The sequence below is a fragment of the Brachyhypopomus gauderio genome, unplaced genomic scaffold, assembly GCF_052324685.1.
Source record: "Brachyhypopomus gauderio isolate BG-103 unplaced genomic scaffold, BGAUD_0.2 sc71, whole genome shotgun sequence".
NCBI classification, from domain to species: domain Eukaryota; kingdom Metazoa; phylum Chordata; class Actinopteri; order Gymnotiformes; family Hypopomidae; genus Brachyhypopomus; species Brachyhypopomus gauderio.
Genome location: NW_027506892.1, coordinates 941,809 through 955,162, shown reverse-complemented (window position 1 = coordinate 955,162; position 13,354 = coordinate 941,809). Strand labels below are relative to the sequence as shown.

At 49.4% G+C, this 13,354-nt stretch overlaps 1 protein-coding gene and 1 long non-coding RNA gene across 5 annotated transcripts in view; one reads left to right on the top strand and one right to left on the bottom strand.

The window, feature by feature from the left end:
- The first annotated feature begins 114 nt into the window (after window positions 1-114).
- LOC143491172 (uncharacterized) lies at window positions 115-1,934 on the top strand. Its single transcript, XR_013125109.1, has 2 exons — window positions 115-760; window positions 882-1,934. It is a non-coding gene; the product is annotated as an uncharacterized LOC143491172 (long non-coding RNA).
- The window catches only part of rnft2 (ring finger protein, transmembrane 2), a 12,662-nt gene continuing 1,235 nt past the window's right edge, over window positions 1,928-13,354 (bottom strand). For 3 of the 4 annotated variants that reach the window (XM_076989964.1, XM_076989962.1, XM_076989963.1), the window contains exons 2-11: window positions 13,163-13,237; window positions 11,959-12,338; window positions 11,376-11,498; window positions 9,317-9,393; window positions 9,003-9,103; window positions 8,041-8,194; window positions 4,337-4,486; window positions 3,333-3,398; window positions 2,853-2,954; window positions 1,928-2,581 (exon numbers count right to left, since the gene is read on the bottom strand). In XM_076989964.1, coding sequence (XP_076846079.1) covers window positions 2,447-2,581; window positions 2,853-2,954; window positions 3,333-3,398; window positions 4,337-4,486; window positions 8,041-8,194; window positions 9,003-9,103; window positions 9,317-9,393; window positions 11,376-11,498; window positions 11,959-12,338; window positions 13,163-13,237 — 1,363 coding nt within the window. In that variant the 3' untranslated portion in view covers window positions 1,928-2,446. The remainder of the gene's footprint in view (window positions 2,582-2,852; window positions 2,955-3,332; window positions 3,399-4,336; window positions 4,487-8,040; window positions 8,195-9,002; window positions 9,104-9,316; window positions 9,394-11,375; window positions 11,499-11,958; window positions 12,339-13,162; window positions 13,238-13,354) is intronic. The other variant, XM_076989961.1, reaches the window with a different exon arrangement.

Genomic DNA, 13,354 nt, shown 5'->3' with positions numbered 1-13,354 from the left:
CGCACAAGCGTCCACACGGTGTTTACTGTGGGAAACTCTTTTGTCTTCTAGTCACACTTCTGGTCTCCTTATGCATGTACACCATTATAATGTAATTACAATAATCTTCTTTATATGTGCTTTATTCGTGCCTTTAACGGTGGGCATGATGTGGTGAGCGGCGCGTCCCCGCCGCGGTGGGACAAAAGGCGTGTTGGGGGGGACATGAAGAGTTAACCATTACCTCTGTCTTCTGGGAGGAGATGATGTAAACCCTAAACCATGTGACACTGCAATAAATAATACAGCACACAGAAACAAACACGCCGCTTCGTCGCAAACACGCAGACGGAGCATCACCACCACCACCATCATCATCCCTGCATCAGGACCAGGAGGACACGAGTGTGTATCTCCGTTAGACGGTAGTGGGGACGCTGGTGTGTATTTCTCCGTTAAAGGGACGGTAGTGGGGACACTATCTCCGTTAATACCGGGACGATGTGTTGTCTGCCGGTGGATCAGAACCTGCAGGCGCCTCGCGACTCTCTGTGCGCGCGATGTTCGCCACAGTCGCTCGCGCTGCGCCTGCGGTGGGTCGGGGACCAGCTGGAGAAATCACGGGCTACCAACAACGTGTGCGTCGGTAACGCCGCGAAAAGCAGCAACACGTCCGTCAAAGGGATCCACATGGTGTGCACGGCCATACAGGTGACGGTTCTGATACTGTTTGTGGGGAAGCGACACCTGTAGGCGCGCGAGACGCCGAAGGCTGCAACAGGTGAGTCAGGTGAGTGTGTGTGTGTCGGCGTGGCAGGTGTGTGTGAGCGGTACACTACACGATCCTGGACAGGCCGCCGTCTCACACACTTCCCGCTGTGTTTTTACCCGTGTGTCCACAGCAGATGGGAGTCAGAACCGGGAGTGAGGAGACCTGTCGGGAGCTGGTGGGAGACACGGTGCAAGTGTTCTGCAGACACAAGCTCGCCACGGACGTAGTTGCTCAATATTCTCCTGATCTCTGTGTGTACTTCATAGCATTTGGTACAGAGTTTCAATGGAAATACCAAACACACTGTTGTATCGTTGTCACTCCTCGTCATCTTTGGTGAACACTACTTCATCTTATAACTCGATTACTGGAGGTCAGTTGCACCAGCTGTGACTTGATGTCATTTGGTACGTGTTTGTATTGGTGAGATATGTTAAGGTCAAATGTAGTCTAAACCACCAGTCTCTCACTGGGGACACTAATAACACTCCACTGATGTCACGGTCTCCTGGCGTTGGAGGGGAAAATGTTAGCATTACTGCAATAGGAGTCTTGGCTCAATCTCCACAACCTTAGAACTGATTTCTATTTATTACTAAAGGTTATGCAAAAGCACGAAAACAATCTAAATTGTCTAAATTGTACATCATCCTAACATTTAAAGACTTCGGAGGAGGAGAACTGCCTCAGACACTGCTACCAAAATCTTCTCCTCGGCGTATTGCACTGCAACTTTTTGTAATAATCTATTATAAATGACCAAGTTTGAACTGTATGGTTTCTCTTTTCTTGTTTTTATTTATATGATCTTTTATTTATTGACTTCTGATCATTCTGTGACATTATTTATTATGAAGCATATTTGTATGGTAGAACTGTTTGTATTTTAACCTACAGTAGGTGTTTACAAATCAAGACAAATCTTTTCTAGAGCTTTTTATAAAGGGCTTTGACTTGATTGGTGGTTGCAGTGTTAATGTAGAAACCTTCTGTATGAAACTTCATGCATAATGTGAAACTAAGGGCATGCTACTGATGTTTACATAAACTACAATCTTTTATATATATTGAATTATGAACATGGCTAGCATAAATGTTTTTATTAAATAATGTGTTTTACCTCCGATATTTTGATATTGTGATTTGTCATTTATGAAAATAAAAGGATAAATTTATCAAGTGAGCCATTTTCTGACATTATGTAGTTTTTGTTTTAATTAACAGCACAAGTGAAAGTACAATACATCATGCTCTACTCAGATTACATCAACACTGAACTCATGTTGACCTGAAGGATCTCGCAGTGGTGCAGATCATCAGGGGGCAACAACAGGAGAGCCTCGCTGAACAACAGTGTCTCACTGAAGACACGGAGCCTTACACACTTACACACTGGCACCATGACTACACCACCTTATCTGCACACGCGGGTGTGGCCCAGGAGTCTGGAGGAAGCCCAGCGTTCCAAACTACCACACCTCCACCACGACTTAGACTAAATAATAATGGCAAACCATGAAACTTGGAAAGTTACGTCACCCATGTGCAGTCACTCTGCCTCAGAGTCAGCACAGACGAGGGCAAAGGGCAGAGGGCAAAGGGCGGAGGGCAAAGGGCGGAGGGTGTTGCTGCCAGCACTGGAGCAGTGGGCCCCAGAGCCGGAGCCCCGCCCACGCAGCAAGGGAGTGGCTCTGCTCAGTAGATCTGAAAGTGGGCCGAGGTGGTTCCGTCCTTCCAGCTGCGGGGCGTTTCCATGACGAGCGCCCGACACAGCGGACACGTTCGCTCCCGGTCAAACCACAGACACAGACAGTCCTCACAGAACACGTGCTGCAGGAACAGAACCGTCCAGACCACAAGACATTTACATTTAAATCACGTCACGGACCTGAATACGTCCACACACTAGATGCTTATATTTGCCATATTTAAATATCAAAATTTGTATACCGTTTTGCTAAATCCTAGATGAAAACACCTCAACTTCAAAAGGTATTGTGTTAACACCTTACATCAAATGCAGTCTACATCTAAACCAATCACTGCGCTAGTAGAACGGCCCCTGGCATATTTCTCCCAGCATGCTTTGCAGCTCTCTTACCTGACAGAGCAGAGCGACAGGCTCTCTGAAATCAGCCTGGCAGATCGCACACACATCCCCCGCCTCAGCGCACTGTTGAGTGCTGGCTCTCATACCGTAACCCTGACACACACACACACACACACACACACACACACACACACACACACACACACACACACACACAAACACACACACACACACACACACACACACACACACACACACACACACACACACACACACACACACACACACACTTTATAGGTGACATACTGAACACATGTCTCTGTAAAAGCAGGCATGTCTATGCAGGAATGTTTGATCACTTAGGCAGCCTAGTGCACACTCGTCAGAAATACAAACACCACCCGCCGTTTGAGTGGAAGCGGGTCGGGGTTCAAGAACTTCCCACCCAGCACACACCGGGCTGTAAACACCCGATCCATCACAACAGGACAAACACTGGGGAGGTTTTACTTACGGGCAGGAAGGACCCACCTGAGAGCTGCACAGCACCGCAAACGCTTTTCGGACACCAGAGACTCGTCCACACAGATCAAAGGACTGCAGGAAGAAGGACACAGGACACAGGAGACGAGACACAGGACACAGGAGAGAGGAGAGGAGACAGGACACAGGAGAGGGGAGAGAGGAGAGAGGACACAGGACACAGGAGAGGAGACAGGACACAGGAGAGAGGAGAGGAGACAGGACACAGGAGAGGGGAGAGAGGAGAGAGGACACAGGAGAGAGGAGAGGAGACAGGACACAGGAGAGGGGAGAGAGGAGAGAGGACACAGGACACAGGAGAGGAGACAGGACACAGGAGAGGGGAGAGAGGAGAGAGGACACAGGACACAGGAGAGGAGACAGGACACAGGAGAGGGGAGAGAGGAGAGAGGACACAGGACACAGGAGAGAGGACACAGGAGACAGGACACAGGAGAGAGGAGACAGGACACAGGAGAGAGGAGACAGGACACAGGAGAGAGGACACAGGAGAGGGGAGAGAGGAGACAGGACACAGGACAGAGGAGACAGGACACAGGAGAGAGGACACAGGAGACAGGAGAGGAGACAGGACACAGGAGAGAGGACACAGGAGACAGGAGAGGAGACAGGACACAGGAGAGAGGAGACAGGACACAGGAGAGAGGACACAGGAGAGAGGACACAGGAGAGAGGACACAGGAGAGAGGAGACAGTGTTGGAGGTCAACGAGATTATCGCAGTGTCTGCCGGAGCTGCTTGGCTGGTTCGTGTAATGAGCTTCTGTCTCTAGATAAAGCTTCGCGGTCCACCATGGAAAATCTCATTTTCAAGTGCTGGACTGTGACAGCGGCTCATGAAACTTCTAGATTAAATCTGTCACTGGCAGTTTCCCTTCGGGAGCACCCCTGTGTCACTCCCTTTGAGATCACCCCTGTATCACTGCCTTTGGGATCACCCCTGTATCACTCCCTTGTACACCCCCACATCAATAGAGGCCTACAGTGCTTTACCTTACACAGGCTGTAGATAATGATCAGTGTGGCACCCAGGAAGGAGCTGGATGAAGGATCCTCCCCCATGATGTACTTGTACCACATCTGGACTGGAACCAGTGCTCGGAACAGCTGGCTCAGCTCCTCAATCAGCAGATACATCTTCCCCTGTTAGAACACAGCAGGAACACCCACACACACACACACACACACACACACACACACACATCTCTTACTTACTTAACAGCATCAATATACAATACAAGCTCATGTCCTTTATGCACTGATACAGGTCACGAAACCTGATGCTCACAGACTCCCACAGAAAAACGACCTGTTCCAGGGTCAGATTACCTCAAGGCCACAGTGAAGACCAGCGTGGGGGACTGATCTAGGACCAGCATGAGCTACAGTACGAGCAGATGCCTTCTCATGGCTCAGAAACAAGAGCTCAGTGCAGAGAGAAAGTGATGCACGATTCTAAAGACATCCAAAAATCAGAAAAGAGACTTAAATGGCGTGCGTCCAACTCCACTTTCATGGTCAATAGCGTCCCTGGCTGGCACGAGCGGCTGTACAGTGAAAGACTGTTTGTAGCAAAGAAATAATTAAACCTGAATGTTTAAAGCTTGTTTACATAGCAACAGAATAGAAATGCTCTTCACTAGAGACAAAGAGATGCACGGCTTGGTTTGGACAACACCTCCAGAACATACACACACACACACACCTCCAGAACACACACACACACCCCCAGAACATACACACACCTCCAGAACATACACACACACCTCCAGAACATACACACATACACACACACCTCTAGAACATACACGCACACCTCTAGAACATACACGCACACCTCCAGAACATACACACACACACCTCTAGAACATACACACACACACCTCCAGAACACACACACACACACACACACACACACACACACACACACCTCTAGAACATACACACACACCTCCAGAACATACACACACACACACACACCTCCAGAACACACACACACACCTCCAGAACACACACACACCTCCAGAACATACACACACACCTCCAGAACATACACACACACCCCCAGAACATACACACACACACACCTCCAGAACACACACACAGCCCCAGAACATACACACACACCCACACACACACACACACACACACACACACACCTCCAGAACATACACACACACACCTCCAGAACATACACACACCTCCAGAACACACACACACACACACACACACACACACACACACACACACACACACACACACACACACACACACACACACACACACACACACCTCCAGAACATACACACACACACACATACACACACACACCTCCAGAACATACACACACACACACACACACATGTTCCAGTCGCTCCACGTGGGGAAGCAATCATGGTACTTTAGCCGCCACAGCCAACGTCCCTCCTGTAATCATCATCACACACAGGTGAGTAGAAGCACCTGGTCCCTCCACACAGTACCAGGAGGACGCTGGGAAGTCTGAGGTGGCAGCACTTAAAGAGAGGAGGAGAGGGCAGCTCCACGCCAAGCCATCAGACAACGAGCTGGCCTGTCCAAGAGGCCTGGGGGGGGGGGGGGGGGGGGTCATTTTTCTGTAGCCATCTCTCTCCCATGTGTGTTCAAAGGGGGGGGGGGGGGGGGGCATCTCTCTGTGCCAGCAGCCCAGCACTGCCGTGTCTCTTGGCACAGCACGCACTTTTCACCACACTGCAAAAGAAAGCTGGCAGAAACGTGGCACACCTGCTACCCGCTCACGCCGAGGGCAGTGGTCAAGCCTTCGGAGAACTCCCCAACATCTCCCACACCCGTAGCCCAATCCAGGGGGAGCCCATCCTAGCCAGAGCCCAACCTGACCAACCGTAAGAGGGGAAATGGGGTTGGGCGGAGCCTCTGTGATGAAACATCACCATAATTAACTGTACCTGCTACCAGTCTCTGGGCTTAACCGAACACATGAAGAGGCCATAGGAAGAATTTTGGAAGAAGTTAAAAGTCCGTCCCACAGCGTGTCGCGAGGTTTTGCCTTCTACTTCATAAGCACTCTGCCGGGACACGGACGGTGTTCAAACATCGACACGTGCTTCCCATCACACCCCCCCCCCCCCCCCCCAAACCGAGACACACAACGGTCCATCGCTGATAGAACGGCTCCGTATGCATAATGACTGCTTGGAGATTCTCTGACAGCGATTAATCACCCTGTTTGGACGCCTGCTCGACGCCTGTCGGGGGCCCGCGACCCACACGCACCGGCAATTCATCTTTGCCACGATTTCCACCAAACTGTTTCTTCGCTAGTCCTCTGATTAGTCGGGCCTGAAGGAGGGAGCCAAACACAGACAGGCCAAGCCAGCCGCGTGGGGGGGTGAGGGGGGGCTGATGGAGCCGTTTCTGTTCTTACTGTTTCAAAGCTAATGGCTGCACACTTTTGTATACAACAACAAAAGAAGCCTTTTTAAGAGAAGGCAGGATTGGGAGACGTGGCGATGTCCCCTGGGTTAGGAAGGCATGAGCCCCATTAATCTTACTGCAGGTGGGGTAGTGTTTCATTAATACACTGATTAGTAGTGTGTGTGTCTGTGTGTGTGTGTGTGTGTCCCCAGCTCTCTCTTGTGTCAAACACCCAGCCCTGATATGCAGGAGCTCGCAGAGGCGCGTGGGCGTGTGTGTGTGGGCGTGTGTGTGTGTGGGCGTGTGTGTGTGTGGGCGTGTGTGTGTGTGGGCGTGTGTGTGTGTTTGGGCGTGTGTGTGTGTGTGTGGGCGTGTGTGTGTGGGCGTGTGTGTGTGTGTGGGCGCGTGTGTGTGTGGGCGCGTGTGTTTGGGCGTGTGTGTTTGGGCGTGTGTGTTTGGGCATGTGGGCATGTGTGTGTTTGGGCATGTGGGCGTGTGTGTGTTTGGGAGTGTGTGTGTTTGGGCGTGTGTGTGTTTGGGCGTGTGTGTGTGTGTGGGCGTGTGTGTGTGTGTGGGCGTGTGTGTGTGGGCGCGTGGGTGTGGGCGCGTGTGTTTAGAGCAGTCCTGCTCAGCGTGGGTCAGTCATGAGGCTGTGTGTCTATGACTTCATCACCTGTCCTGCAGGCCACCAGGACACGATGCGGGAGGTGGAAAGTGAGAGCACGTGTGCTCACGTGAGAGCCAAGAGTATGACGTGAACGCCCGTGAGTCCATACAGACGTGTCTGCGCGAGACTGAACTTGGCAGCGGTAACAAGGAGACCCATCTCACGCTACACTGCAGCCGGCAAACGCAGCATTGATAAGTGAACACCAGAATGTGTGTGCGCACACACACTCCAGGGAGAGGTGACCTCACTCCTGCTCTCCAGGGACCATGAGCTCAGAAAGTGCCTGCCAGGAAGCCAGCCATGCAGGCACAGAGGCAGCCAGCACTGATTGGCTTGTTTATCGGAGCTAGCACATTCAATGACCTTACAATATCCAGTCTTACTGAAGCTTTAAAAACACATCAGAGAGTGTCAATCAAGAGGGTGAGAACTGGAGTGGTTCTACTCACACACACACACACACACACACACACACACACACACACACACACACACACACTGAATACAAACAGTAGTAGCATGAAGCATGAAATGCATTATAGTCCAAAGGAAGGAGCTCTAGGTTTCTTACCCTGGATTTGAACGTCAGGAGGATCTGGGGTAGGTTTCTTACCCTGGATTTGAAGGCCAGGAGGATCTGGGGTATGAAGAGCACCAAGCACTTGACAGAAATGGTGAAGAACTTCAGGACAAAGTCAGTGATTCCAACCACCCAGATCAGATCAAAGAAATCGTAGCTGTTGATGTTCGGCTTGGCAAACACGAGGCTGTGGAGGAGAACCACGCAAGCAGAGACACACCATCACACTCTGGACCAGCACCATCACACACTGGACCAGCAGGTCCACACGCACCATCACACACTGGACCAGCACCATCACACACTGGACCAGCAGGTCCACACACAACATCACACTCTGGACCAGCACCATCACACTCTGGACCAGCACCATCACACTCTGGACCAGCAGGTCCACACGGGGGCAGCCACACGAGAGCCAAAGCCACACCGTGTACCCGCCGCCTGTGGACTCTGTGGGGGAGAGTCCCCAGACACTGAGACACAGGACACAGGACACGTGCAGCAACAACTCTAGTGGATAATAAGGTCTAAAATTAGGTTAGTAAGCTTATTCCATGAAATACAGATGGACACTTCAACTACGGGCCAGTTCCAGTTAAAGCGAAGTGGCCATGCTACCATGACCATGTCTAACCATGAACACTCTGCACCTACAGCATATATGGCTGAGAAATAAGTGAAAATCTGATTAATGAGGGGAAAACAACACAAATGATGGGAACATAAATACTCACATGATGTGTAGACATACAGAACAAACCCCTACAGAAAGAACGCAAGTAGAACATAAATGATGAAAATACAACACAAAATGGAAACACATCAGTGACTGTAACAGAAAAGACCACCAATGTTGCCTAGCAATGTTGCCTAGCAATGTTGCCTAGCAATGTTGCCTAGCATCACCGGTGGCCTAGACTTCACTTATTCTTGCCCATATTCCCAACAGTAAGTTGGTGTTGCTGAACCTCACCGCGTCTGTTCACACAAACCTGTTGTGCAGTTCTTGTGCACTAAACGTGTAGTAGACGTAGGCGATGTTTCCCGCAAGAAAGGCCAGAATCCACAGAGTAACGAACACAGACCTGTCCTCCTGAAAAAGGAGTAAACTCACATGTCAGCATCGCAGGACATGACTGATCATTTATCAAGTGCAGAGAAATTATGTCATTAATAAAGAACTTCAGATGACATGGGGGCTTGATGAATTGTGCAGATATCTCCTTTGCATGATAAAGAAGATGTAAAAATACTTTAAGGTTAACCCTAAGAAGATATGAGTGAGCCCTCGAGACCGTGGACTTACCCGCAGAGACACCTGGCGCTTTACAGTCGAATTAGCAAATGCAAACGTGCTGGCCATGCCAATGCACACAGCAATACCTGTTACACAAACCACAGGGGTCACCTAGTCAGTCCTGGCAGTGTTGTGGCAACCCTAACAATCAATACACATGCTATACACCTTTGACCTATGACCTGAATCAATATTACAGTGCTGCTAACTAATATCATCACACTGATAGAAGCAAAATCGTTTGGATTCTGCTGCGCATCACACGTTTATAAATTTGTAAGAGACAGGGGTGTCTGCGCATCACACATGTATAAATGTGTAAGAGGCAGGGGTGTCTGTTCATCACACGTGTATAAATGTGTAAGAGGCAGGGGTGTCTGTTCATCACACGTGTATAAATGTGTAAGAGACAGGGGTGTCTGTGCATCACACGTGTATAAATGTGTAAGAGACAGGGGTGTCTGTGCATCACACGTGTATAAATGTGTAAGAGACAGGGGTGTCTGTTCATCACACGTGTATAAATGTGTAAGAGACAGGGGTGTCTGTTCACCACACGTGTATAAATGTGTAAGAGACAGGGGTGTCTGTTCACCACACGTGTATAAATGTGTAAGAGACAGGGGTGTCTGTTCACCACACGTGTATAAATGTGTAAGAGACAGGGGTGTCTGTTCACCACACGTGTATAAATGTGTAAGAGACAGGGGTGTCTGTTCATCACACGTGTATAAATGTGTAAGAGACAGGGGTGTCTGTTCATCACACGTGTATAAATGTGTAAGAGACAGGGGTGTCTGTTCATCACACGTGTATAAATGTGTAAGAGACAGGGGTGTCTGTGCATCACACGTGTATAAATGTGTAAGAGACAGGGGTGTCTGTTCATCACACGTGTATAAATGTGTAAGAGACAGGGGTGTCTGTTCATCACACGTGTATAATGTGTAAGAGACAGGGGTGTCTGTTCATCACACGTGTATAATGTGTAAGAGACAGGGGTGTCTGTTCATCACACGTGTATAATGTGTAAGAGACAGGGGTGTCTGTTCATCACACGTGTATAATGTGTAAGAGACAGGGGTGTCTGTTCATCACACGTGTATAAATGTGTAAGAGACAGGGGTGTCTGTTCATCACACGTGTATAAATGTGTAAGAGACAGGGGTGTCTGTTCATCACACGTGTATAAATGTGTAAGAGACAGGGGTGTCTGTTCATCACACGTGTATAAATGTGTAAGAGACAGGGGTGTCTGTTCATTACACGTGTATAAATGTGTAAGAGACAGGGGTGTCTGTTCATCACACGTGTATAAATGTGTAAGAGACAGGGGTGTCTGTTCATCACACGTGTATAAATGTGTAAGAGACAGGGGTGTCTGTTCATCACACGTGTATAATGTGTAAGAGACAGGGGTGTCTGTTCATCACACGTGTATAAATGTGTAAGAGACAGGGGTGTCTGTTCATCACACGTGTATAAATGTGTAAGAGACGGGGTGTTCATCACACGTGTATAAATGTGTAAGAGTCAGGGGTGTTCATCACACGTGTATAAATGTGTAAGAGACAGGGGTGTCTGTTCATCACACGTGTATAAATGTGTAAGAGACAGGGGTGTTCATCACACGTGTATAAATGTGTAAGAGACAGGGGTGTTCATCACACGTGTATAAATGTGTAAGAGACAGGGGTGTCTGTTCATCACACGTGTATAAATGTGTAAGAGACAGGGGTGTTCATCACACGTGTATAAATGTGTAAGAGACAGGGGTGTCTGTTCATCACACGTGTATAAATGTGTAAGAGACAGGGGTGTTCATCACACGTGTATAAATGTGTAAGAGACAGGGGTGTCTGTTCATCACACGTGTATAAATGTGTAAGAGACAGGGGTGTCTGTTCATCACACGTGTATAAATGTGTAAGAGACAGGGGTGTCTGTTCATCACACGTGTATAATGTGTAAGAGACAGGGGTGTCTGTTCATCACACGTGTATAATGTGTAAGAGACAGGGGTGTCTGTTCATCACACGTGTATAAATGTGTATAAATGGATGCTCACCCAGCTTGTGCTGGAAGCAGACTTTAGCGAGGAGGATGAGGAGGAAGGGGAAGCCCCTCTGCAGCCAGGTAACCACAGCTTTCAGCTCCGTGACGGCAGGAGCTGGTGCCGAAGCTTCATCACCTGGGAGGAGGAGGAGAGCACAGAGGACAGGAGGACGCTGCTAGAATCAGGGTTAGAATACTCAAACCACCTCATATCACTCACTGCAATATCTCCTCTCATGTACATGCAACACTGCCGTATGTAAATATGTAAAACATGTTTATAAAGATACACCTGTATTCTACTCACTTACTCTGTGCTAATTTTATTCCAAAGTCTATTAGTTGTGTTTTTTTCCTCCTGCTTTATTTATGCTGATTTTTGTTCTGGCTTGAGTACATATGCAAGTCTATGTACACTCAGATGTCCTGCCACTGTAACGCAGCAATTTGCTTTGGCATCAAGTCTGTTCTATCCATCCATCCATTCATTCATCCATCCATCAATCAATTCATCCATCCATCCCAACCCTAAACCCTTCATTTTCATGCACGTAGTTATGGATAAAACGAGTAACAAACAGTGGAGCAGATCTCACCATCGTCTCGGCTGCCACGTCTCTCAGCCGTGGAGGCAGAATGGAGCAGGGAGGAGCGATGTTGCCCCGACTGGTGGAAATGATGATGATGATGATGGTGGTGGTGATTGAGCTGCGGGGGTCTGGGAAGGTAGGGTGGACTGTCGGCCCGGTGAGAGCCGTCGTCCCGGGACGAGGACGTCATCTGGATGAAGACCTCCGGAGGAGAGACGAGGACGAGGCCTGCAGCCTGGAAGGAGGCGGAGGGGGCGGAGCCTGAAGACACACCCACCAGCCCGGAGAAGAGCTGCTGGGGGGAGGCGGGGGACTCGGGCTTCAGACAGTCAAACACGCCTCCTTCGTCCAAGCTGCCCTCCGATCCAAGTGTCTGGCTCCTGTTCCTGTTTATTCATAAATGAGCAGGACAGACATCGTCCAAGAGGCCAAAAACAGCCACCGTGCCACTACAGCACTACGTAGTCATCATATATCACACTATGATATAAACACGTTCATTACAGCAGGTAGGGGTGTGTTTGTGTGTTCTCTCTGCTTCTGCCAACGTTTCCTACAGGTTCATGGATCGGTGTATTTAGGACACAGTGAGGCCCTCTGGTTGTTTAGGCTTCATAATCGCACCATTATGACAATATTGTGTAATGTAACCCACAGGGTGGTGGTGGTGCTGCTGTGTCCGTGTGTGAGTCAGTAGTGAGCTGGATGAGTGAGTCAGTAGTGAGCTGGATGAGGGAGTCAGTAGTGAGCTGGATGAGGGAGTCAGTAGTGAGCTGGATGAGGGAGTCAGTAGTGAGCTGGATGAGGGAGTCAGTAGTGAGCTGGATGAGTGAGTCAGTAGTGAGCTGGATGAGTGAGTCAGTAGTGAGCTGGATGAGTGAGTCAATAGTGAGCTGGATGAGTGAGTCAGTAGTGAGCTGGATGAGTGAGTCAGTAGTGAGCTGGATGAGTGAGTCAGTAGTGAGCTGGATGAGTGAGTCAGTAGTGAGCTGGATGAGGGAGTCAGTAGTGAGCTGGATGAGGGAGTCAGTAGTGAGCTGGATGAGGGAGTCAGTAGTGAGCTGGATGAGGGAGTCAGTAGTGAGCTGGATGAGTGAGTCAGTAGTGAGCTGGATGAGTGAGTCAATAGTGAGCTGGATGAGTGAGTCAGTAGTGAGCTGGATGAGTGAGTCAGTAGTGAGCTGGATGAATGAGTCAGTAGTGAGCTGACCTTTCCGGCGGGATGCCCTCCGTGTTGCTGCTGTGGCGTCGCTGCATGGCGCCTCTGTCACCAGACGCTGCGAAACTGAGGAGGAAATGCAGGTTAGAGGAACATGGTGGAGCAGGTTAGAGGAACATGGTGGAGCAGGTTAGAGGAACATGGTGGAGCAGGTTAGAGGAACATCTCGGACCGGTGGAGCAG